The sequence below is a fragment of the Somniosus microcephalus genome, chromosome 34 (genome assembly GCF_052327205.1).
Source record: "Somniosus microcephalus isolate GS21.2 chromosome 34, FLI_Smic_1.0, whole genome shotgun sequence".
Classification (NCBI taxonomy): domain Eukaryota; kingdom Metazoa; phylum Chordata; class Chondrichthyes; order Squaliformes; family Somniosidae; genus Somniosus; species Somniosus microcephalus.
The window spans coordinates 178629-202914 of record NC_141020.1 but is presented as its reverse complement, the minus strand read 5'-3'; the positions used below and the strand labels follow the sequence as shown (position 1 = coordinate 202914).

At 47.4% G+C, this 24286-nt stretch overlaps 1 protein-coding gene across 1 annotated transcript; it reads left to right on the top strand.

Moving 5' to 3' along the window:
* Window positions 1-1066: 1066 nt before the first annotated feature.
* On the top strand, window positions 1067-23261 carry LOC147096626 (uncharacterized). The gene is made up of 6 exons (XM_085973166.1): window positions 1067-1254; window positions 4751-4870; window positions 10798-10844; window positions 12054-12227; window positions 14833-14983; window positions 21669-23261. The coding sequence occupies exons 1-6, from the start codon at window positions 1185-1187 to the stop codon at window positions 22085-22087; spliced, it is 981 nt and encodes a 326-aa protein (XP_085829292.1). The 5' UTR covers window positions 1067-1184; the 3' UTR covers window positions 22088-23261.
* The last annotated feature ends 1025 nt before the right edge of the window (window positions 23262-24286 follow it).

Sequence of the window (24286 nt, the reverse complement as noted above, 5' to 3'; positions counted from 1 at the left end):
AAACCCAATTTATTTGTACTGAGTTCCGGTGACCGTAGCTGCATTACTGCCGTGCCTCTCGCTGCGGCTTCGTGTGCTGCTGCCATAGTGACCGCTTTCTCAAGCGTCAGCTCATTCTCCTCGAGCAGTCGCTTTTGTGTATCTTCTTTTAATAATCCACACACAAATTTATCTCTTAGCGCTTCTGTCAGTCCCGTTCCAAACTGACAGTACTTTGCTAGCTTACGCAATTCCATTAAATATTCAGCATTGCTTTCATCCTTCAGCTGCCTTCTGCTGTAAAATTTAAATCGTTCCGCTAGCATCAGCGGCGTGGGGTTTAGATGATTTTTCAGGACAGTAACAATCTCCTCGAACGTCTTATCCGCCGGTTCATCTGGTGATAAAAGGTGTTTCAATTGCCTGTATGTCTTTGCACCCATTAAGTTCAATAAATTAGTGCTTTCTCTGCATCTGGGATTTTATTTGCTTTACAATAATTTTGTATGCGTTCTACATACATGGCCCAATCCTCGATGTCGCTATCAAAGGTATCAATGTTCCCATGTTTAGGCATCGTTGCAATTTATTTTATCCCAAGATGGCGGCTTCCCGCTCTTGTCTTCGTCCTCCGCCTACAAAATGGCGGTTTTCCCGCGCTTGGCGGTCTTCACCCACTGGCTGCAATGGCGTTTGGCGTGCCGCTGCTGCTCCCCTTTCCCAGCGGTTAGTAACTCCCCCGACGCTGTCTCCGCTTCACCGTGGCTCCCTCGGGCATTCGCGCTTCCCCGATGTCGCGCCTCGCAGCCCTTCTTGCAGCCCGGTTATTAGCACCGGCTGCGTTCGTCTTCACCGCGGCTCTCGCGCCTTCAGTCGCCCCAGACGCTGCGCTTTTTTGGCCCGAAAGCGGCCCGGCCCTTATCACCAGCCGCGATCGATGTCCCCGCGCTGCGCCTTTCAGCCCGAATGCGGCCCGGCCCTTATCTCCGGTTGCGATCGATCTCACCGCCCTTATTCCTCCGTCTTCCTCCCCCCGTCTGTACAGCCAACGCGGCCGACTTTCTGCTCGCGTCGCTGACCGGCTTACCCGCCACCGAGGTAGAAAGAAGATAGCTGACTGCCGCTGATGGAGGCTTCGAGTTCAGGATGTCTTCTGCACTCCGGGTTCTCGATGCCTGCCGCGCGACGTGTCTTCCAGCAGGGTGATGAGGGTGGATGCCTCTCTTCGACGCCCATTCTGTGGACGAAGCCGCCGTGGATATAAACTGCCGCAGGGTAAGAATCGGACTCGTCGCCACTGTTACGTCTGTGTGTTCCAGTTGTATTAAGATTAATTACTGACACAGACTACAAGAATAAAGTTCAACAGGTCTTTACTAGTTGGAGGTCAGGACTATACTAAATACAATATCACTACACAGTACTTATATACCGGTGGTCACCACCGGTATTACGTATACAGCAGCCAGAGAAAGTAGTACATCTCTTAAGGTGGAACAGGCTTAAGTTCTCTTAAGGTGGAACAGGTTACATACACCACAGGCCATAAGATGGATGATGGTGAAAGGGGACATGGAAGTGGGGACTCTGCTCAAAGCGCTTCCACTTCTCACCCGTTGCCCCCCCTCAGTCAGTACCCCACATGCTGCCTCGTGTCCCGATGGCCGAGTCTGCCCCTGTGCAGGTGGAGCAGTCTTTGGCGGGGCCCTCACTGGTTCTAAAACCCAGAGAACGTTGGCCAAGAGCATCTCAGCTCTCAGAGCAGGGATCTGAGCAGCCTGCGCCTGCCTCTACCTCTGCTGAAGCCACAGGGATGCACCATATAGAAGTGCAAGGAAAAGCAAGAGTAAAGATTTGTAGTTGCACAAGGGTGTACACATGGGTGTGTTACACATTGTTAGAATGTTAAGTTTCTGTTTCATATGTGAGCTACATAAATATTACTGTTTTGCACCACTTTCTTGTCTTGCCCATTCTTGGTTGCTGGCTGGCAAGCGGCCTTTTCAGTTGTGATGATGATGAATGGGAAGAGTTGAATTGACGCCGAGGAATGGGGGGCTGTGAAAGGGAGGCTTGGTTGTTTTCAGGACTGCTTTGTGTTAGTGGTGTGGGAGCTGGGGGTGGGCTAAAGTGGATTTTGCATGTGGTTGTTAGATGGGTGCACTGGTGGAACCTAAGTGAACCTTACAATAATGAGGGCATCCCGGGCAGCAATGTGCGCCACTGGTGGTGCATTGCCCGCATCACCTTCCTCCTCATCTTCCTCTTCCTCCTCCTTGGAATTGTCCAAAGAGGCTCTGTGGATCTTGTTCCTCCTGCAGGTCCAAACCTCACTGCTGTGCAATGTTGTGCAGAGTGCAGCACACCACGGCCATTCCGGAGACCCTAACTGGTGCCTACCGAAAGGGTGCCTCCAGATCTGTCCAGGCACCTGAAGCGCATCTTCAGAATGCTGATGGTTTGTTCATTGCTGGAAAAAACTTGTCTGTGGAAGTGTGGTGAGACTGTGATGTTCCCCATAGTCAAATAGCGGTCTGTCTAAGCTCAATTTTGAAGAATGCCCAATTGAGTGAGGTACTGGCGACTGCAGACTTGTATCCCAATGAGAGTTGGCATTTAAGGAGAATGGGGGAGAGAACGTGTGACACGGCAGTGCTCGTGGTGTTGAAGATTGAAGAGCTTCTTACTGCAGAGAAACATTCCCTTCCCCCAGTGCTGCCAGCCCTCATTGGATTGAGCACTTGAGCACAAAGAATTGACCCTTTTGTGACAAACTGCTTCATGTTTCAAAACAAAAGTCTGTCGCTTTACAGATAAGATCTGATAACTTGACCCCACTGTGGACCACCCTGTGGCTCTGTTAATTGGTGTATACTTGTTGGTCAGACTCGGTGTGGTTAATCAGTGAATGTTTGATCGTCAGAGTTGGTGTGGTTAATGATTCGCAGTATTCTGAGGATAAATTTGTTCCAGCTTTGATTTTGCTGCAGTCCATTGCAAGGGTTAAGGAATACATTACCTCGTAAATGTAATCAGCCATTAGCAGATTGAGGCGAGTCTGGGCTAAATGGTTTGCTGGCACAAAGCCATTTGTAAGCAGTAAAAAGAAAAATGGGAGATATGCCAGTGGTGTTTGGCTGTTGCTGTAAATCCTGTAAGGTGCCAGCAACAGAGAACAGGAGGGGGCTGGCAGCTACAGCACTAGTGGAGAAGGGGAGGGCTTGTGGAACAGGAGTACTGTGGAGAGGGAGTTCTGAGCTAGAGTGGGGTGTAGTAGGAAAAGTGGCAACCCATCGAACGTCCGGTTTATGCGGTTGGCGGGGGCGGGGGGGGTGCGTTGCCTAGTTACATGAAAGAATGAAATTGGACATCTGCTTTTCCAGTGTTGGGGGTTTTTAAGGGATCATGTCCCCCACCCAGGTCATGTAAACGGCCTTGATTTTGTGATCTCTCTCTGAGTTTGGCCTGCGTTAAAGGTGATCACCCCAGTTATAATGCTGGAGTGGGACTGGTAGCTAGGTCACTGTGAAGGGGGGTGGGGGGTGCGTGCAGGAGGTGTGCTGGAGTGGAAACAGCACCTTGTATTGGGATGCTAGATCAGGCTGATATACAGCCTGCCAAATCACCATTTGTGCCAGTTCATGATGGAATAAATTGGTCGCAGGGACACATGCAGATTCAGAAAGACATCCACTTTGCAGAACTTTGGAGTCTCGTATCCAGGGAAGGTGGGTGTGGGGAGGGGGGGTTGACTCCAGCCGATTCTTGGAGTATATGGGGCATTACATAGATGGTAAATGTCATTATTAAAAAGAGAAACCTTGGGCAAGAATGTAAAGACACTTCATCTGTCCAATTTCCCCCTTCCAGCACCCCCCACCCCCAACCCACACAGACTCTTTTCTGGGTCCATTCGTGTTGGTTCCCCTGGTTCTGTGCCCATTTGGTCATTCTTTATCCGTCGTGGCTCAGTTGGTAGGATTCTCGTTTCTGAGTCAGGAGGTTGTATGTTCAAGCCCCACTCCAAAGACTTGAGCACATAATCCAAGCTGACACTCCAGTGCAGTACTGAGGGAGTGCTGCACTGTCTGAGGTGCCAGCTTTCGGATGAAACATTAAACCAAGATCCCGTCTGTTCTCTCAGGTGGATGTAAAAGATCCTGCCGTACTATTTTGAAGAAGAGCAGGTGAGTTCTCCCGGTGTCCTGGCTAATAATTATCTCTCAACCAACATCACTAAATGCAAATGATCTGGTCATTATCTCATTGTTGTTTGTGAGAGCTTGCTCCGTGCAAATTGTCTGCCGCGTTTCCTACATTACAACATTGACTAGACTTCAAAAAGTACTTAATCGGCTGTAATGCGCTTTGGGACGTCCTGAGGTTGTGAACGGCGCTATATAAATGCAAGTCTTTCTATGTGCAAGCCCAGAGACCTGCAGCAACCAGTTATTTGACCTTGGGATTATCCCAGCTCAGCTAGATCCTGTCCTCCCCTGGCGTGCAGGAGTCACTATCGTAATCGGGAGCCTGAACTCCAGCTCATATTCCCCTCCACCCTAGTCCAGGCTACTCTGGCCAATTGTATTACCCTTGCTGTTCCCCAGGCTAAGATCTGCTCGCTTAGTACAGACTGCGTGAAACGTAATGAGCTTCTGGTCTGAATGGCCCAGTACCACATTGGGTGGTACACTGTATCATGGTAATCGTCTAATGAGATCACCATTCTGACACTGATAACTCATCTTTTTCTTACTTGTGCTCTACATAGATCTGAATTACTGTGGGACTCACCAGCCCTGCCGAAATGGAGGGACATGTGAGAATACGGAGCCCAACGAGTACCGGTGCATTTGTGCAGAGGGCTTTGGTGGGCAGAACTGTGATGCTGGTGAGTATTTGCCTGTGAATGGGCATCAAAGACAGGGCACTGCCGAGGGACAGGGTGCATTACAGTAAGGAGAAAGCACAATAAGCACTTCTGGGAGCAGCCACAAGTCACATGGTATTGGAAAGCTCATTGATAAATATTCACTAGTAAATTGCCCATAGTCAGTTGATGAATAGCAGTTTATGTATCGCAATGGAGTTAGTGAAATGTCAGAAACTTGCTTCACAGCCCCACTTACTGGTCAGAGCTGCAATTACATTGTTACAGACAACTATTTGCATACAGGATTCCATTCTAAATATTTACATGGGCAGTATTAATTTTGATATAAAAAATGCAAGCATGTGCAAGATTTTGAATTTATAAATATGTTTCATTCTCCAATAATCTCCCTCCCTCCTCTCCTGAAGATGCTGACTGCACCAGCTCTGCCCTGATACCTTGCAGTAACGCAGCCAAGCCTGCATGGTTAGCCAGGTATTGGACACATGCAGTAACCCATCATTACTGTTAAATCTGTGCATCTTGAGGTATGGTGTCCGTTAGTAAATAGACAGAGACTGCAGAGGAAACAATCAACAGGTGTTTACTGGATGAGGGTTGCTCGAAAACTAACTACAGATCCCTACTCAGGGTTTATATACAGGTGTGGTCACTGCCGGTACTACAGTATACAGGAGCTGTAAAAGTAGTTCTCCCCTTAAAGGTACATACACAACAATTCCTCCCCTTTTAGATTAACAGTAGCATAACATTCATTTAACAATTAAATATCAACTAATTACAATTAACACTTTTAACATGCAACATTAACTGAAAATAGTCCATTTATAAATTCAGTCTTTGGGGCGGCTTCCTGGTCCTTTCTGGATAGCGCCTTTCCTGAGTGTCTTGCTCTTGGTGCGGAGGCGACTCTGGCCCTCTGTCGTCGGTTGGTTCATCACCAGGTACGCGAGACATGGGGTTGACTCGTTCCTGTGACTCTAGGATCTGGTCGACATGGCGCCTCACAATGTTCTCCCCAAACATCCACTGTGTACATTAGTGGCCCCTGCCGTGTGCATGTCGTTCCTGGTTGCCATGGAGAGGAGGGCCACTCCCATGGGTGTAGAGGGGCATGTGGTGGTGCATTTTGGACCTTCTGGCATCCTGAGCAGCTCTTTGTCAAGTCCTCGATTTGCTGATCGATCCCCGGCCACCACACATAAGCCCTAGCAAGGCTTTTCATTTTCACCCCTCCCAGATGGCCTTCGTGAAGCTCATTGAGCACTCTCTCCCTTAACTTGGGTGGATTTACCACTCGGGATCCACACATCAAGGTCCCCTGGCATACTGACGGCTGTTCTCTTCTGGATGAGAATGCTGGCAACAGTGAGTCGCCATGTGTTGGCCATCCCTTCACCGTCAAATCATATACCCGAGACAGTGTCGGGTCATTTCGGGTCTCCTTCTCTACATCCGCATTAGTTACTGGCAAGCATTCAATTATAGTCGAATAAAATATTTCGACAGGGTCCACTCCTGGTGCTTCCTCCCTTTGTAGCCGTTGCGCAGTCATCACCGGAACGCCCTTCTTTGGATTAAAGATGGAGACAAGTGGTTGGTGGTCAGTCAGCAAGGTGAACTTCTGCCCGTGTAGATAGTGGTTGAACTTTTTCACTCCCCACACTAGGCTGAGGGCCTCCTTGTCAATCTGGGCGTAGCTACGCTCGGCTGAGGTTAGTGACCGAGACGCAAAGGCTACTGGCCTCTCCGAGCCATCCGGGAATTTGTGCGACAGCACCGCTCCAATACCATAGGGTGATGCATCACACACCAACCGAATTGGTAGTGCTGGATTGAAATGAGCCAACACCTCTTTTGATGTGATCAATTCTTTGCACTTCTGGAAAGCTCGTTTACCTTCGTCATTCCACTTCCATGGTACCCCCGTTTGCAGTAGGGTGTTCAGTGGGTGTAGTACTGTAGACAAATTCGGCAAGAACTTATGGTAGTAGTTCACCAGCCCGAGGAACAACCTCTTCATTACAGGAACGACGGGTGTAGCCCACTCGCTCCAGTCCACTTTGGACAGTACTCCAGAACGTTCCAAACCTTCCAGCTCTGCTTCGACGGCTGGGCGGATCACATAAGGCACCGGTCTGGCCTTCAAAAACTTTGGGCTCGCATTTTCCTCTATTTTGATTGTCGCTGTTATGCCTTTTTGTGTTCCGAGTCCCTCCTGGCACACTTCTTGTGCGTCAGTTAGCATTTTTGACAGTCGTCCAGGTGTGACGTCGTCATCCTTTTTGGCATCTACCGTCAGTGCTTGTATGGAATGCCAATCTAATGGTATCTTCCGGATCCATTCACGTCCTAGTAGTGGTGGTCCTCCATCTGGCAATACATATATGTCCATTTTTGGTGTTTCCTTGCCGTTGTATATCACGTTCACCCTTATTTTTCCTTTGGGGTAGACTTTTTTCCCCGTGTACGTCTTCAAGACAATCTCTGTATCTCTCGAGGGTATATGTGAGAATAGCTGCTTGTAGTCCCTTCGGTTTATGACTGTTAGGGCTGATCCTGTGTCCAATTCCATTTTCACTTGGACTCCGTCTATCTTGAGTGTGACCCAGATAGTTTGGTGATCCTCCATTTTGGTTACATTATGTAGTTCCAGAGAACCCAGCTCCTTGCTTCCGGAGTCTGTATCACTTTCCTGTTCGTCTGAACTACTCTTCGTCACCTTATGTACCTTTTTGTACTTCTCCTGTGGAGATTTCTTGCTGCTGGTTTTCTTTTCCGACCTGCAGACTCCTGCTCTGTGTCCTACTTTTCCACACTGTCTGCACACTTGGTCCTTGAACCAACAATCCTTATGGTCATGTGTTGTTCTGCCGCAGCGATAGCACTTTACTGTTCCGTATGACATTTCATTTGTGCCATATTCTTGCGGTCTCCATTGTATCTCTACAGCGCCCCGTGCGGCTGCTTCGTGTGATACTGCCATGCTGAAAGCCTTGTCCAACGTAAGATCCTTTTCTGATAGAAGCCGTTTCTGGGTTCCTTCACTTTGAAGCCCACACACAAACTGGTCCCTTAACTTATCTGCTAGTTCTGTTCCAAACTGGCAGTGTTTTGATGGCTTGCGCAGTTCCGTTAGATATTCAGCAATACTTTCGTCTTTATGCTGGTTCCTTTTGTGAAACTTAAATCTTTCTGCTATCAGGAGCGGTGTGGGGTTTAAGTGGTCCTGTAGGATTGCCACTATGCTTTCAAAATCCTTTTCCACTGGCTTCTCTGGGGTTACTAGGTTTCGCACCCATGGAATTCAACAATACCAGTGCTTTCCTGGCATCAGGCACTTCCTTCGCCATGCAGTACACTTCTATGCGTTCTACATATGTCGCCCAATCGTCGACTTCATTGTCGAACGCTGTGACACTGCCACGCTTCTGCACCCCTGGGTGTGGTTAGACTGGCAAAGAAAAATGGCGTCTCCCGCGCTCTCCCTTCTTCTCCGCCGGCTCAAAATGGCGTCTCCCGCGCTTCCCCTTCTTCTCCGCTGTGGCTCCAAAAGAAAACTGACGTCTCCCGCGCTCTGCCTTCTTCTCCGCTGCGGCTGAGCCTCTGAACACCGGCTGCGCGCTCTGCTCGCCCCTCCCGTGCGCCTCTCTCTCCGACGCCGTTCGGGCCTGAACACCGGCTGCGCGCTGTGCGCTCCACCCTCTCTCTCTCTTTTCTCCCTTTTTCTTTTTTTTTCTTTCCCGGCCGCTCGGTCCTCAACCCCGGCCGCGCGCTGTGCGCTTCACCCTCTTTCTTTCCCCGTCGACGCTGTTCGGCCTTTTTCCCAAGCCCAGCTCTCCACAGCCTCCTCTGCGATATTGAAGTCTTCTCTGGATGGCCGACGCCCGTATTCCTGGAATCGGCCTTCTTCTACAGAGTTGCAGGTAGGTTTGAATCCACTCATCGTCACCACTGTTAAATCTGTGAATCTTGAGGTATGGTATCCGTTCGTAAATAGAGACTGCAGAGGAAACAATCAACAGGTGTTTACTGGATGAGGGTTGCTCAAAAACTAACAGTACAGATCCCTACTCAGGGTTTATATACAGGTGTGGTCACTGCCAGTACTACAGTATACAGGAGCTGTAAAAGTAGTTCTCCCCTTAAAGGTACATACACAACAATTACCACGTTACTGCCTCCAAATCAAACTACTGAGCAAACCTGTATCAATAGAGTGCACACTCCCCATAAGAACACACTAACTAGGCGCATGTTAGTAAGAGTTGAGGTTAAGAGATGCCAAGGGTGTGCAGAGCCACTGCTGGAGTTTTACCATTACAGGCTACTGGTTAGCTTCCTTTTGACAGTTCAGCCTGGACCACCCTATCCATTAGCTTGCTGTGTGGGAAGAATCCCAGTACTCAATGACTGGTCCCCATTAATGAAGCAGCAAGGAATGGTCAGCCAAGAATGCCCTGGGGCTAACCAGGAATTGAATGTGGACGTACCCGTATGGGTCAGCTCCACACTGGGCAGTGAAATTAGCCAGAGAGAAGTTGGCAACAGTGACCTCATTAGCCTAACCAATAACTCCTGATTTATCTCATCATCCCTCCTGCTCCTGCCCTGCCACACAGGTTGTCCCTCCTGCATTCCCTCCACAGTCTCTAGGCTGACGCATCAGTGCAGTACTGAGAAAGTTAAACTAAGTGCCTGCTGTTGGTTGATGTTAAAGGTTCCATTGCTGTTTGAAGAGTGGAGGGATCTGCCCTCGCCCAACACCACCCAAAAAAATGAACTAGTCATTCATCTCGATTCTGTCTTTGTGGGATCTTGTTGTATGCAAATTGGCTGCCTCATTTACCTTCATAGCAACAGTGGCTGTACTTCAAAGTAATTCATTGTATGTGAAGTACTTTGAAATACACAATGAAGCATTCTATGAATGAAAGTTCTTGACGTTCCCTTTATGCTGCACCAGCAGTGTGCCTCAGCCCCAACCTCAACATAGGACCCCCTACTTAACCGCACTGTTGCTTGCCTTTCCCACGTCAACAAACCCATCCCCTTCTCATAGAAAACACCCCGCCTGCTTTCTCTCCATATCTTAATCCCTTCTCTCCCCATAAACTCATCTCATTGTCCCTCAACCCATTTATTCTGTCTGCTTCAATGGCCTTCCCTAACTTATTCTCCAGCTCGATTACCCCTTGGGGGGTAAATTTCCAGCCCACTTCCTTTCTTTCTCCTAACTTCCTAATTTGTAAGCTTGTGTATCCCGAGCCCTTTGCCTCAAATACCATGTGTTAGTTTTGACACTTACCCCATTCCCTCACCATCTGAAATAATGTAGTTTAGCAGAACTTCTTGTTTTTGTTCCAAACTCTCCAAGGGTCACGGCTGTCTAAATAGGGCGGCTGATTTTGATGTCTGATTATGACTGGGACTGACCACAGCAGCCATGTGGCAAGACGGCAACATCATGACATCATCTCCATAACTCCATCGGTCCATTGTTTTTGCTGTTATTGTTCTCGAGTTACTACAGGGAGTCGATTATTTAAGCATGGCTGTGGTTCAATGCAGATAATGGACATTGGTGATGGGGGAATGAGGTTTGTAGCTAGCCTGGGAACTGTAGAGTACTGCCTATTGCAGTGATCTTGTTAACTGCGTCACTAACTTCTTGAACTTCTACAGATAGGTGGGTCGGTTAATTTCTGTTCCATCTTGACTGGGCTGTTAGTGGAGTGTTGTCGTGGAGTGTTGTCAGCCAATCCTTGGCAGTGAGCCAAAATAGGGAGTTCTTTCTGATTCCCTTTTTTGTATTTCCCTCATTCATTCATTTTTGTTTAAAAATTCCCTCCTTTCGTTCTGTATGTCTGTCCACTGTTTAGCCAAATGACTGTCCTCAGTAATTCTTTTTCCATCTGTTCCAGGTACCACAGACTGTCCCACACGGTGCCAAAATGGCGGGATTTGTCAGGTATGATGTAACCAGGAGCCAATCACAGGACAGGCCGTATAATCAATAATCCCTGATGTAGTCATTACCCAATCACCATGCAAGAACTGCTCTATTTATAATAAGTGTGTTTAGGAACACCAGCAAGCCTGTCCCTCAGCCCCACCATACCCCACAGATCCACCTCCCCACCATATAACTCCCTCCCTTCTTCAGAAATGCCTCTGTCTCTTAACCCCATTTACACCGCCTGCTTCAATGTCCTTCCCCCGTAACTTATCCTACAACACAGAAACAGGCCATTCAGCCCAACTGGTCCAATGCTGGAGCTTATGCTCCACACGAGCCTCCTCTCACCTCTCCTCATCCCACCCTATCAGTTCCCCCTGACCTCTCCTCTTACGCTTAACTGCAGCGGGTAGTCAAAACTGCCCAACGCATTACCGGCACCCGGCTACCGACCATAGAGCATATATATCAGAAACGCTGCCTACGGAGGGCACGGTCCATCATCAAAGACCCTACCCACCCCAGCCACAGTCTGTTCGCCCTCCTACCATCTGGGAGACGCTACAGATGCATTCGCACCCGTACGACCAGATTTAGGAACAGCTTCTTTCCCAGGGCTGTCATCCTACTGAACTCCACAAATAAACACTAAAACCTGCACATCTGCCAATGCACTTTATTATGGTCATATTTATGCTAATATACTGCAAGCCAAATGTATAAATGTATGTTGAATGTTTAAGTGTCCTAATCCAAATTGTACACTCTCGGGAGCCGCAAGCCTACATTTCGTTGTACTGCACTTGTGCACTAACAATGACAATAAAAGTTGATTTGATTTGATTTGAATATTCCTGGGATTGAGGCCTTCACCACAGGAAACAGTTTGCCTGGATCAGCTGTCTATTCCCTTCAAATTCTTGGTAAGTTCGATTCTGTCACCTTTCAGTCTCTTCTTTCCCAAGGGAACAAATCTGACTTAACATTTCCACACAACTCAAAATCCTGACGCCCAGAATAATAATCACTAATATTGATGTTATAATATTGTACTTGCACATTGTTAACACTGGAGGGCGCCCTAATGGAGCAGCACATTGCAGCAATTGCCGAATGTTCCAGCGTTTGAAAAGCAGCCTACGCGTTACCACATCAACTTGAGTGTTTATCCGATATGACAATTGGCGACAAGGATGGGATAATATTCCTTTTCCCCCTCAGAGGTTGATTGATACATATCAGTGCAACTGCCCAGCAGGCTACACCGGACATTACTGTGAGACCAGAGATGAAGGATGTTTCAGCTACCTGTGTCTGAATGGAGCCCGCTGTGTACACCCCATCGGTGGCTTTCTTTGTCAGTGCCCTCCAGGATTCTCGGGCAGCCGCTGTGAGGTTTGTCTAGTCATTTTTCATTCTTGCATACACCAAGGTAATCTTTTTTAAAGGAGGAACCCTTGACTGATTTTATCCGCTCTCTCGCCTAACTATAGTGCTGAGTGCAGCTAATTCTATCCTGACTGGGGATTGAGCCTGGCTTGTATCTAACCATAATACTTCCAGCCCGACCCTGCACGCAGTACCACATTGAGTGATGCTGTTTCCAGTTGAGCCATTTCAGGTACATCTAGTTTGGTTTTTTAAGTTCCCACTTTTGTGTTAATTGATTCCCATACAAAAGCATTGTAGCAATTGCCCTCGGGAAGTGTGAAGCACTGTCCTGCTCCCAGTATGCATTACAGTAGAGTGTACTGTAAATCTCAGCACTCTGACTCACTAAACACCTAAAATGGACAGAAAATTGAGTCTGTGAATCAGGTGAATTAACCTAACACACTCACTCCACCAGGTGAAGCTTTTCAGCATGAAAGCTGAATCCTGAATCTCTGTTTCCACCCCGAATGAGGACATGAGCCCCGTTTATAAAACAATGCTGGAATTTTACGTGATGTTAAAAGAAAATACGGCAATAGCTGGAAATCCAAAATAAAAGTGGGACAGCAGACTTACCGGTGGCTGAAAAGCGAAAGGCAGATTAACGTTGTGATGGTCACAACAATAACTGCTTTCCCGGAATGGTACTGTTCAAGTACAGATTGGACACTGAGCTTTAAGAGCCTGATCCTGCTCCCTCCCAACATCCTCGCACTGATCCTTTCCAGCAGGAGACTCCTGGTAATAATTGGGAACAGGAACCCAAGGCTGATTTTTATCCGATGCCAAAACTCTGATATCTTTCGGCCAAGTGTAGTGCCACACAGCGGAGACCGTTAATTCCGTACAGACTGGCGATTGAACCTGCCTCTTCACGGCTTGTATCTAACCCAATAAGCCTTAATCTTGAGTCTCAACACCGGGTCAAACCCTCAGCTATAACGTAAGGCCTGATCCGAAGTGGTCACTCTAAGCTCTAGATCAAGCAGTTGCAAAACCAAAAATCCGACTCCAAAGGTTTAACCCTGAACCCTGACCCTAGGGCTACCAACTCTGGTTGGACAGATTCCTGGAGCTGTCATCACGTGAGCTCCTGACTCCAACTGCCCTGCCCCCACACTCCCGCCATTGGTTGCCTGACACGTCCATCCTCGCAGGGCCCCTCCTTCCTGCACCAATCGGAAGGCGAACAGTCTCCTTGTTACCTGAAATAACAACAGAAAATGCTGGAAAAACTCAGCAGGCCAGGCAGCATCCGTGGAGAGAGAAACAGAGTTAACGTTTCAGGTCGAAGACCTTTCATCAGAACTGGAAAAAAGCAGGAAATGGAACAGATTGTGAAGCAAGTGTTGGGGCTGGGAAAAGGGGGAGGGGATGAAAGAACAAAAGTGAAGGTCAGTGATAGGGTAGAAAGCAGGAGAGATTAAGAGACATTGGAGAGACATTCAAGGCAAGAGGAGATGGTAATGAGACAGGTTAAGGAACAAAGGATGGCTCTAGATGAAGTGTGAATTGCGCTGGCAGAATGAAGGACAGCTGTCATGTGGGAGGGAAGAAAAAAGGCCAAACGAAAGTGTGGGAAAAAATATATCTATAATATATGTGATAGGGGCCGAGGTTATGGTCTGAAATTGTTGAACTCTCTGTTGAGTCCAGAGGGCTGTATAGTGCCTAATCGAAAGATGAGGTGCTGTTCCTCGAGCTTACGCTGAGCTTCCGTGGAACAATGCAAGAGGCCGAGGACGGTGAGGTCTGAGTGGGAATGGAGCGGAGAATTAAAGTGACAGGCCACCGGGAGCTCGGGGTCCCCCTTACGGACTGAACGGAGGTGTTCCGCAAAGCGGTCACCCAATCTGCGTTTGGTCTCCCCAATGTAGAGGAGACCGCATCGTGAGCAGCGAACACAGTATACTAAATTGCAGGAAGTACAAGTAAATCGCTGTTTCACCTGGAAAGGGGTGTTTGGGGCCCTGGACAGTGGGAAGGGGGGAGGTAAAAGGGCATGTGTTGCATCTCCTGTGCTTGCACGGGAAGGTGCCGGGCGAAGGGGAAGGGGTGCTGGGGGTGGTAGAGGAGTGGACTAGGGTGTTGCGGAGGGAGCGGTCCCCACGGATGCTGCCTGGCCTGCTGAGTTTTTCCAGCGTTTTCTGTTGTTATTTCGGATTTCCAGCATCCGCAGTATTTTGCTATCGTACTCCTTGTTACCTGATTGGACGATTCTTGACCGTCAGTCAAACAGCCTTTTTCCTATGTCAAATATTTTTATAATGTGGCACAAAACCACAAGCAAAGATAGTCAAGTGCAGGGGACCCTGCAGGTAAAAGTAAATAAATAACATTTACAGATGTCAATGTGAACCCTCCAGGAATGCAACCAGAGTTGGCGCAACGTTCCTATCTGATGGTGAAGTCAAAGCCACCAGTTGCGCAGGAAAACCTGCTCTGAATTTCCAGCATGTCCTGCTTATTCTGGGTGGTTTGTGTGTTTATATTGTGTACTGTATGGTATTGTACTGAGTTGATTTCTGTCTTCTGTGATGAAATTGAGCCAAGAATTTACCCACAGGTCTTTGCTGGGCAGTGTGAACTCGACCCGTGTCAGCATGGAGCCAAGTGTTACAGCACGGAGCTCGGTTACTTCTGCTCCTGTCCTGATGGATATGAAGGCAAGAATTGCTCCCATGTCGCAGATGGCTGCCACAGTGGCACGTGTCAAGGTCTGTGCTTTTCACTGGAGTTTTATTCATGCTCTTGTGCTCAGATTCTACATGGTTCTGCAGTGCATAACCTAACTACAGTCACTACACTTCCTGGAGTAAGCCATTAGTGTATAAAAGTTACCTCCCTGTTGCTGTGCAGAGGTTGCGAGAGGCTGTGCCCGGACAAATGGACCTCACCGATAACGTCAGGCCAGCTTTCCCAGAGCTTTCTGGCACTATGGGTGAGTCACTTGAAAGCTCCTGAGCTCACAAAGACTGGAAGGATAGGTGCAAGCAGCCAGTAAAGGGACTGCAGGCTGCCTGTTTCTTGCCAGGAGAATTTCTGATTTTGGGTGGAAGGGGGAAAGAAAGAGGGAGGAGGTGAAGGGACGGGTGTACACTAGGCAAGGGAACAGGGTACTGGAGGGTTAGGGCTCTGCTGCACAGGTGTGGCTGGGAACTATTTTGTATCTTATTATACAGCCTTCCCTTAAGTGCACATTCCAAACGGATGATGTGCACCTGGAGCACAAGTCGGGGACTGCACCCACTCACATTAAATGAAAAGTGGGAGTAGGGGGTGGACCAATGACCCCAGTGCACAGGCTGCCAGTCCTGAGCTGCATTGAGTACATTTGTAGGTAATACAGGGAGTAGGCGCCCAATTGATCATCTGCCATATGGACTGCCATCACGTGACCTGACCGACTTGAGCAGCTGCCGGTTGCTGCTACAATTGAAGGAGAATGCCATGCCAATGTCCACACTCAGTCGCTCTCCAGCAGGGGTCACTGTATAATGATCTGGACCAGAAACCATGCCTGATGAGTTAACCCCTGCCCCACCCCATCCCTAAACCAGGGATAGTGAGGCTAATCGGAGCACAGATCAGAAAGTGAGCTTGGGAAATGCTGGTTAGAACTGAAAGGTGCCTCCGAGTTGGTGCCTTCTAGGGAGAAGGAGAGAAAGGGAAATCGTGTTTGACAAATTTATTAGAGTTTTTTGAGGATGTAACTAGCAGGGTAGATAAAGGGGAACCAATGGATGTAGTATATTTGGATTTCCAAAAGGCATTCGATAAGGTGCCACATAAAAGGTTATTACACAAGATTAGGGTTCATGGGGTTGGGGGTAATATAATAGCATGGATAGAGAATTGGTTAATGGACAGAAAACAGAGAGTAGGGATAAACGGATCTTTTTCAGGTTAGCAGGCTGTAACTAGTGGGGTGCCGCCAGGATCAGTGTTGGGGCTTCAGCTATTTACAATCTATATTAATGACCTAGATGAAGGGACCAGAGTCTAATGTATCCAAGTTTGCTGATGATACAAAGCTAGGTGGGACAGTACGCTGTGAGGAGAACAGAGAGTCTGCAAAGGGATATAGATAGACTAAGTGAGTGGGCAGGAAGGTGGCAGGTGGAGTATGATGTAGGGAAATGTGAGGTTCTTCGCTTTGGTAGGAAGAATAGAAAAACAGAATATTTTTTAAATGGTGAGAAACTTTCAAATGTTGGTGTTCAGAGAGATTTGGGTGTCCTTGTGCAAGAAACGCAGAAAGCTAGCGCGCAGGTACAGCAAACAATAAGGAAGGCAAATGGCATGTTGGCCTTTATTGCAAGGGGGTTGGAGTATAAGAGTGAGGAAGTCTTGCTCCAATTGTACAGGGCCTTGGTGAGTACTGGGCACAGTTTTGGTCTCCTTATCTAAGGAAAGATATACTTGCCTTGGAGGCAGTGTAACGAAGGTTCACTAGATTGATTCCTGGGATGAGAGGGCTGTCCTATGATGAGAAATTGTGTAGATTGGGCCAATACTCTCTGGAGTTTAGAAGAATGAGAGGTTATCTCATTGAAATGTTTAAGAATCTGAAGGGGATTGACAGGATTGATAGATGCTGAGAGGTTGTTTCCCCTGGCTGGAGTGTCTAGAACTCGGGGACATAGTCTCAGGCTAAGGGGTCGGCCTTTTAAGACTGAGATGAGGAGGAATTTCTTCACTCAGAGGGTGGTGAATCTTTGGAATTCTCTGCCCCAGAGGGCTGTGAATGCTGAGTCTTTGAGTATATTCAAGGCTGAGATCGATAGATTTTTGGACTCGAGGGGAATCAAGGGATATGGGGATTGGGCGGGAAAGTGGAGTTGACGTCGATGATTAGCCGTGATCTTATTGAATGGTGGAGCAGGCTTGAGGGGCCGTATGGCCTACTCCTGCTCTTATGTTCTTAAAACCGTCTAATCATTCATGTCCCCGTTCCTTAAAGATGAAACATAGAAGATAGGAGCAGGAGTAGGCCATTCGGCCCCTCGAGCCTGCTCCGCAATTCAATGCGATCATGGCTGATCATCCAAATTCAGTACCCTGTCCCTGCCTTCTCCCCATATCCCTTGATCCCTTTAGCCTCAAGAAATATATCCAACTCTTTCTTGAATATATTTAATGAACTGGCCTCCACCGCCCTCTGTGGTAGAGAATTCCACAGGTTCACCACTCTCTGGGTGAAGAAATTCCTCCTCATTTCAGTCCTAAATGGCTTACCCCTTATCCTTAGTCTATGACCCCTGGTTCTGGACTCCCCGGCCATCAGAAACATCCTTTCTGCATCTAGTCTGTCCAGACCTGACAGAATTTTATAGGTTTCGATGAGATCCCCTCTCAATCTTCTAAACTCCAGTGAGTATAAGCCCAGTCGACACAATCTCTCCTCGTACGTCATTCCTGCCATCCCAGGTATCAGCCTGGTGAATCTTCGCTGCACTCCCTCCATGGCAAGAACGTCCTTCCTCAGGTAAGGTGACCAAAACTGCACACAATACTCAAGGTGCGGTCTCACCAAGGCCCTGTACAACTGCAGCAAGACATCCTTGTTCTTGTACTTGAACCCTCTTGCTACGAAGGCCAACATACCATTTGCCTTCTTAACTGCCTGCTGCACCTGCATGCTTACCTTCAGCGACTGGTGCACAATAACACCCAGGTCTCTTTGCACTTCCCCTTCTCCCAATCTATTGCCATTCAAATAATAATGTGCCTTCCTGTTTTTGCCACCAAAGTGGATAACCTCACATTTATCCACATTATAGTGCATTTGCCATGTTTCTGCCCAATCACCCAACCTGTCCAAATCGTACTGGAGTTTCACGACATCCTCCTCGCAGCTTATCCTCCCACCCAACTTTGTGTCGTCTGCAAATTTGGAGATATTACATCCAATTCCCTCGTCCAGATCATTAATATATATTGTGAACAGCTGGGGTCCTAGGACCGATCCTTGCGGTACCCCACTAGTCACTGCCTGCCACTCGGAAAACTACCCGTTTATTCCAACTCTTTGCTTTCTGTCCGCCAACCAGTTCTCTATCCAAGTCAATACCTTACCCCCAATCCCATGTGCCTTAATTTTGCACGCTAATCTCTTATGTGGGACCTTATCGAAAGCCTTTTGAAAGTCCAAATACACCACATCCACTGGTTCTCCCTTATCTATTTTACCAGTTACATCGTCAAAAAATTCCAGTAGATTAGTCAAGCATGATTTACCTTTTGTAAATCCATGTTGACTTTGTCCGATCCTGTCACTGCTTTCCAAGTGCTCTGCTATTACATCTTTTATAATAGACTCTAGCATTTTCCCCACTACCGATGTCAGGCTTACCGGTCTATAATTCCCCGCTTTTTCTCTACCACCTTTTTTGAATAGTGGGGTAACATTCGCTACCCTCCAATCCATGGGTACTGTTCCAGAGTCTATCGAGTTCTGGAAGATGACCAGCAATGCATCTACTATCTCTAGGGCCACTTCCTTAAGTACCCTGGGATGTAGACCATCGGGCCCTGGGGATTTATCGGCCTTCAGTCCCGTCAATTTTCCTAACACCATTTCCCTACAAATACTGATTTCTTTCAGTTCCTCCCTCTCATTAGACCCTATGTTCCCCGGCATCTCTGGGAGGTTATTTGTGTCCTCCTTTGTGAAGACAGAACCAAAGTATGTATTTAGTTGGTCTGCCATTTCCTTGTTTCCCATTATAAATTCCCCTGATTCTGACTGTAAGGGACCTACGCTTGACTTCACCAATCTTTATCTCTTCACATATCTATAAAAGCTTTTACAGTCAGTTTTTATGTTCCCTGCTAGCTTACTCTCATATTCTATTTTCCCTTTCTTAATTAATCCCTTTGTCCTCCTTTGTTGACTCCTAAACTGCTCCCAATCATCAGGATTATTGCTTTTTCTAGCCAATTTATATGTCCTCTCCTTGGATCTTATGCTATCCCTAATTTCCCTTGTTAGCCATGGTTGAGTCACCTTTTTTGTTTTATTTTTATGCCAAACTGGGATGAACAAATTCTGTAGCTCATCCATTCGGTCTTTGAATGTTTGCCATTGCCTATCCACCATCAACCCTTTGAGTGCCATTCCCCAATCAATCCTACCCAACTCGCTCCTCAGACCATCGTAGTTTCCTTTATTTAAATTGAGGACCCTTGTCTCTGAGTCAACTACTTCATTCTCCATCTTAATGAAGAATTCGATCATATTATGATCGCTCCGACCCAAGGGGCCTCATACAACAAGATTGCTAATTAATCCTTTCTCGTTACATAATACCCAGTCTAAGATGGCCTGATCTCTGGTTGGTTCCTCGACATATTGGTCCAGGAAACCATCCCGTAAACACTCCAGGAATTCCTCCTCCACAGTATTGTTACTAATTCGGTTGGCCCAATCTATATGTAGATTAAAGTCACCCATGATGACTGCTGTGCCCTTATTGCACGCTTCTTTAATTTCCCTTTTAATGTCATCCCCAACCTCCGCCTTACTGTTTGGAGGTCTATATACCACTCCCACTAATGTTTTTTTCCCCTTAGTATTTCTCAATTCTACCCATACAGATTCCACATCATCAGAGCTAATATCCTTCATTACAATTGTATTAATCCCTTCTTTAGCCAGTAATGCTACCCCACCTCCCTTTCCTTTTTGCCTGTCTTTCCTGAATATCGAATACCCCTGGATGTTGAGTTCCCAGTCTTGGCCATCCTTGAGCCATGTATCCGTAATCCCAACCAAATCATATTCGTTTACCTCTATTTGCGCAGCCAGATCATCCACCTTATTACAATTGCTCCTCGCATTAAGACACAAAGCCTTCAGGCTTGTTTTTTTAACGCTCTTAGACCTATTAGAATTATTATTTACTGTGGCCACGTTTGATTTAAACCGTTGATTTCTCTGACTGCCACTTTTGTTTTTCTCCTTCCTATCTTTTGCTTTTATCCCTGTTTTCCTTTCCTCTGTCTCCCTGCTCAGGTTCCCAACCCCCTGCCATTTTAGTTTAAACCCCCCCGAACAGTGCTAGCAAACCTCCCCGCAAGGATATTTGTCCCGCTCTGGTTCAGGTGCAACCCGTCCGACTTGTACAAGTCCCACCTTCCCCAGAAGCAGGCCCAGTGATCCAGGAAACTAAAGCCCTCCCTCCTGCACCAACTGATTAGCCACGCATTCATCTGCTCTATCCTCCTATTCCTATACTCACTAGCACGTGGCACCGGGAGTAATCCAGAGATTACAACCTTTGAGGTCCAACTCTTTAATCTGCTACCTAGCTCCCTAAATTCTTGCTGCAGGACCTCATCCCTCTTCCTACCTATGTCGTTGGTCCCAATGTGAACCACGACCTCTGCCTGTTCACCCTCCCCCCTTCAGAATGCCCTGCAGCCGTTCAGTGACATCCTTGACCCTGGCACCAGGGAGGCAACAAACCATCCTGGAGTCACGTCTACGGCCACAGAAACGCCTATCTGTTCCCCTTACAATAGAATCCCCTACCACTGTTGCTCTCCCACTCTTTTTCCTCCCTTCCTGAGCAGCAGAAGCACCCCTGGTGCCAGGAAGTTGGCTGCTGCTGCCTTCCCCTGGTAAGTCATCCCCCTCAACAGGATCCAAATCGGTATACCTGTTTGAGAGGGGGATGGCCACAGGGGTCCCCTGCACTACCTGCCTGCTTCTACTGCTCCGCCTGATGGTCACCCATTTCCCTTCTGCCTGTGCAGCCCTTACCTGCGGTGTGACGAACTCACTAAACGTGCTATCCACGACCTTCTCAGCATCGTGAATGCTCCAAAACTCATCCATCCACAGCTCCAGCGCCTCAATGCGGTCTGCTCGTAGCTGCAGCTGGATACATTTCCGGCACACATGGTCGTCAGGGACACCGGCAGCATCCCTGAATTCCCACAAAGCGCAGGTGGAGCATAACACGGGGCTGGGCTGTCCTGACATGACTTACCCTTTAATTAATTTTAAAGTGGCCGCCTCGTACCTCACGCAGGTCCGCTCTCGCTCCTCACTGCACTCCCAGGTCAGCCGCTGTGGTCGGGCCTCGCCTCGCTCCTCCTTTTAAAGTCGCCTTTTGAGTACATAATTGTGGCTGACACTCCAGTGTACTGCTGAGGGAGTGCTGCATTGCCACAGGTGCATCCTTCTGGATGAGACTTTGAGCTGAGGCCTGTCTACCTTCCAACCCCTTTCACCTGATTCTTCAGCAGATTGAATGCAAAATTGCTCTGACCGCAGCCCACCCTTTAACCAGTCTGTAGTGTTGCTGCATGGCTTTGCCACAGGAGAGTGACTAGTAGGAATAACAGCTGGTAAAATAAGGATGGATAAAGAATATCATCTGTTTCATATTACAGGAAGTACTTTTCACCTCCTCCTTGTGCTGCTTGTTATCATGGTAATTCTCATTGTATCTGTCTGCATCTACCTCTTCATGAAGCGGAGGAGGAGAAAGGAGAGAGAGCGCATGCCTCCGAGCGAGCATGTCAACAATCAGCGAGTGACCCTCAACCTCATCCAAAACCTGCCCAAACCCTGCAGCATCGACAGGGATCCAGAGTACGGGTACAAAACCCTCTGTGCTGACAAAGGGTCAATCTGCATGGTAAAGCACCTCGCAATGGAACAAGACCTGGGGCTTACCCTGCCAGATGTGGAAAAGGATGTTGAAGCCCTGATGGGAAACGGGGCCATCTCTAAGCTGCTGAACCCTGAGAAAACGGATAAAACAAACAAAGAGAGAAGCTTAACTGCCTGGATGAGGGAAAGGAGTTAAGGCATTGATCCTGAGCAGCTGATATTGGTGCCACATCAACTCCTTTAGAGGAGCAAAGTGGGATTTCCCCGAGCTTAACATTCTGAATCAGGTGGTTTAATTTCTTCCATCTGATCCCATAACCAATTCATAAAGGGTTTTCCTCTTAAAGGGTAATAACCTGCACTGATCTTGAGGTGATCATTACTTTGGGGCTCAGAATTCATGTTTATTTACCCTCCTCCTCAGACATTCGACACTTAGTGTCACAGCTTGTTGTGAGTGAATCTTTCACTGGTATCTAATGAGTCAAAATGAAGAAGCTGGCATTCTGAGCCTTGTGATTAAGTTTTTAAAATTATACATAAATTGTCGAAGGTTTATTGTGTATTCTGTTATTGAAATGGGATTGCAGATGCCGGTTAGGCCAGCAAGCCTCTGCCAACTTCACGGACCAGTGTGAGAGTCATTGAATAAGACCCACTTATTCACATGTACTAACTGGGGGCCCAGTGGTGTGCCCACTCTATTGGCCAGTATAAGCGGTTGCTGTTACGCCTTTGTTAAAAGTAAAGGGCTAGTATGTGTGTGTGTCTGTATTTTTAAAAAGAAAGATGAACCAGATAAATGCCCGTATTCACTGGCATGCTCATGGCACAGGCAAGGCCCTTCATACTTTGACGCGAGGAGTCTCTGGATGAAGATCCACAAGCAATGCCAGGAGGCTCTGGAATGCACTGAATTGTAATTTGCTGTAACTGTGCATCATCAGAGGTGACACTAGTAACACTTCCTCTGGGACACAGTGTTGTGGGTTCACAAGATCAACTTTGTTTATATATTTCTGTATAATATGTAATATTTTGTCTTTGTTTTTACACTGCAATGTAATGTTTAACTAAGGGACTCCGATCAACTGTATATAATTCCCTTTAACAATATGTTAGCTGCAGCCTGAGTCTGTATCTTTGTATATACTGTTTGCATGTACAGAGCGTGGGCAAACGCAATGACGTCACGCCGTTCATCACGTGATCCCCACCGGCAGGAAAAACGTGATGACGTCATGACACCAGCCACGGGACCGCCCAAGCAGTCCTCGTGGAGCCTCCGAACTGAGTAGACCTGTATTCGTAGTTCTCGTGCATTTGTTTGTTAAACTCAGTTTGTTTTACATTAAACATTGCTTGTTTGATCGCCTGAGTCGACCTCAGTCTCTTGATAGGAACTAGACATTCCTACAATCTCTTCTAAAACCTGCAGGCAGTTATCGCTCAGATTACAGAGCTGGGACACTGAGGGCATTCAATTAATTGCAATAGGTTAGTGGAGCTGGTGTCTGATATGAGCACCTTCATTATTACAAGAGCACAAATAGGGGAGACACTTCTTGACAATGTATTCCCAAGAGGGAAAGAATTATGTTCATGTTTCAACATGATTGGATTTCAAATGTTGGAAGGAAAACTCTCTCCTGAACCAACACTGAATTGCTGCTTCTCCTTTTGCTCGAATGTCCTTTGCAGAGAGAGACAGCGAAACAGAGAGCGGCACAGGGGAGACACACAGAGGGAGAGAGAGAGAGTGAGACAGGGACAGAGGGAGATAGAGAAACAGAGAGGGTGAGAGAGAGAAACAGGGAGGGAGGGACAGAGAAAAAGACAGCAAGAGGGAGGGGTGAGGGTCCAGGTGTGTGCAGTCCATTCTCGGGGACTGAGCCGGTGGCCGCACTTTGGAACAACATAGGTGGAGGTGCAGCACATGGACAATGGCCACTGGAAGGAGGCTAAAGCAAACAATTTAGACCAGCGTGACATTTTTTTTGAAAATTGTTTAAAGTCAGAAAAAAAATACAGGAAAGTGATGATGGATGTCCTGCGGTAAGTTCCAGATATTGTCCCCTTTTTGAAAGAGTATCACTTATTTAAATCATGTTATGAGAGGGGAAAAAATTTGTGCCCCTGTTTGTACCTCAGGGTCTGAGAGACCGGCAGCAGAAAAAGAGGAAACAACTTCTAAAATTGATCCCAACTTACCACCATGACTGGAGCTAGATAACCTCAGCCTTCTTAGGAAGCTTAACCACTTTGAGCTTCGTTTACAGTTTATTTTATTTTATTTTTTGTTGTATGTTTAACAGCATTGAAGAGGGAAAGAAAATCTTGGAGCAGCTTCTTCTGTAAAAGCTGCAACGAGACTTGAAAGAATTAAGATTTTTAA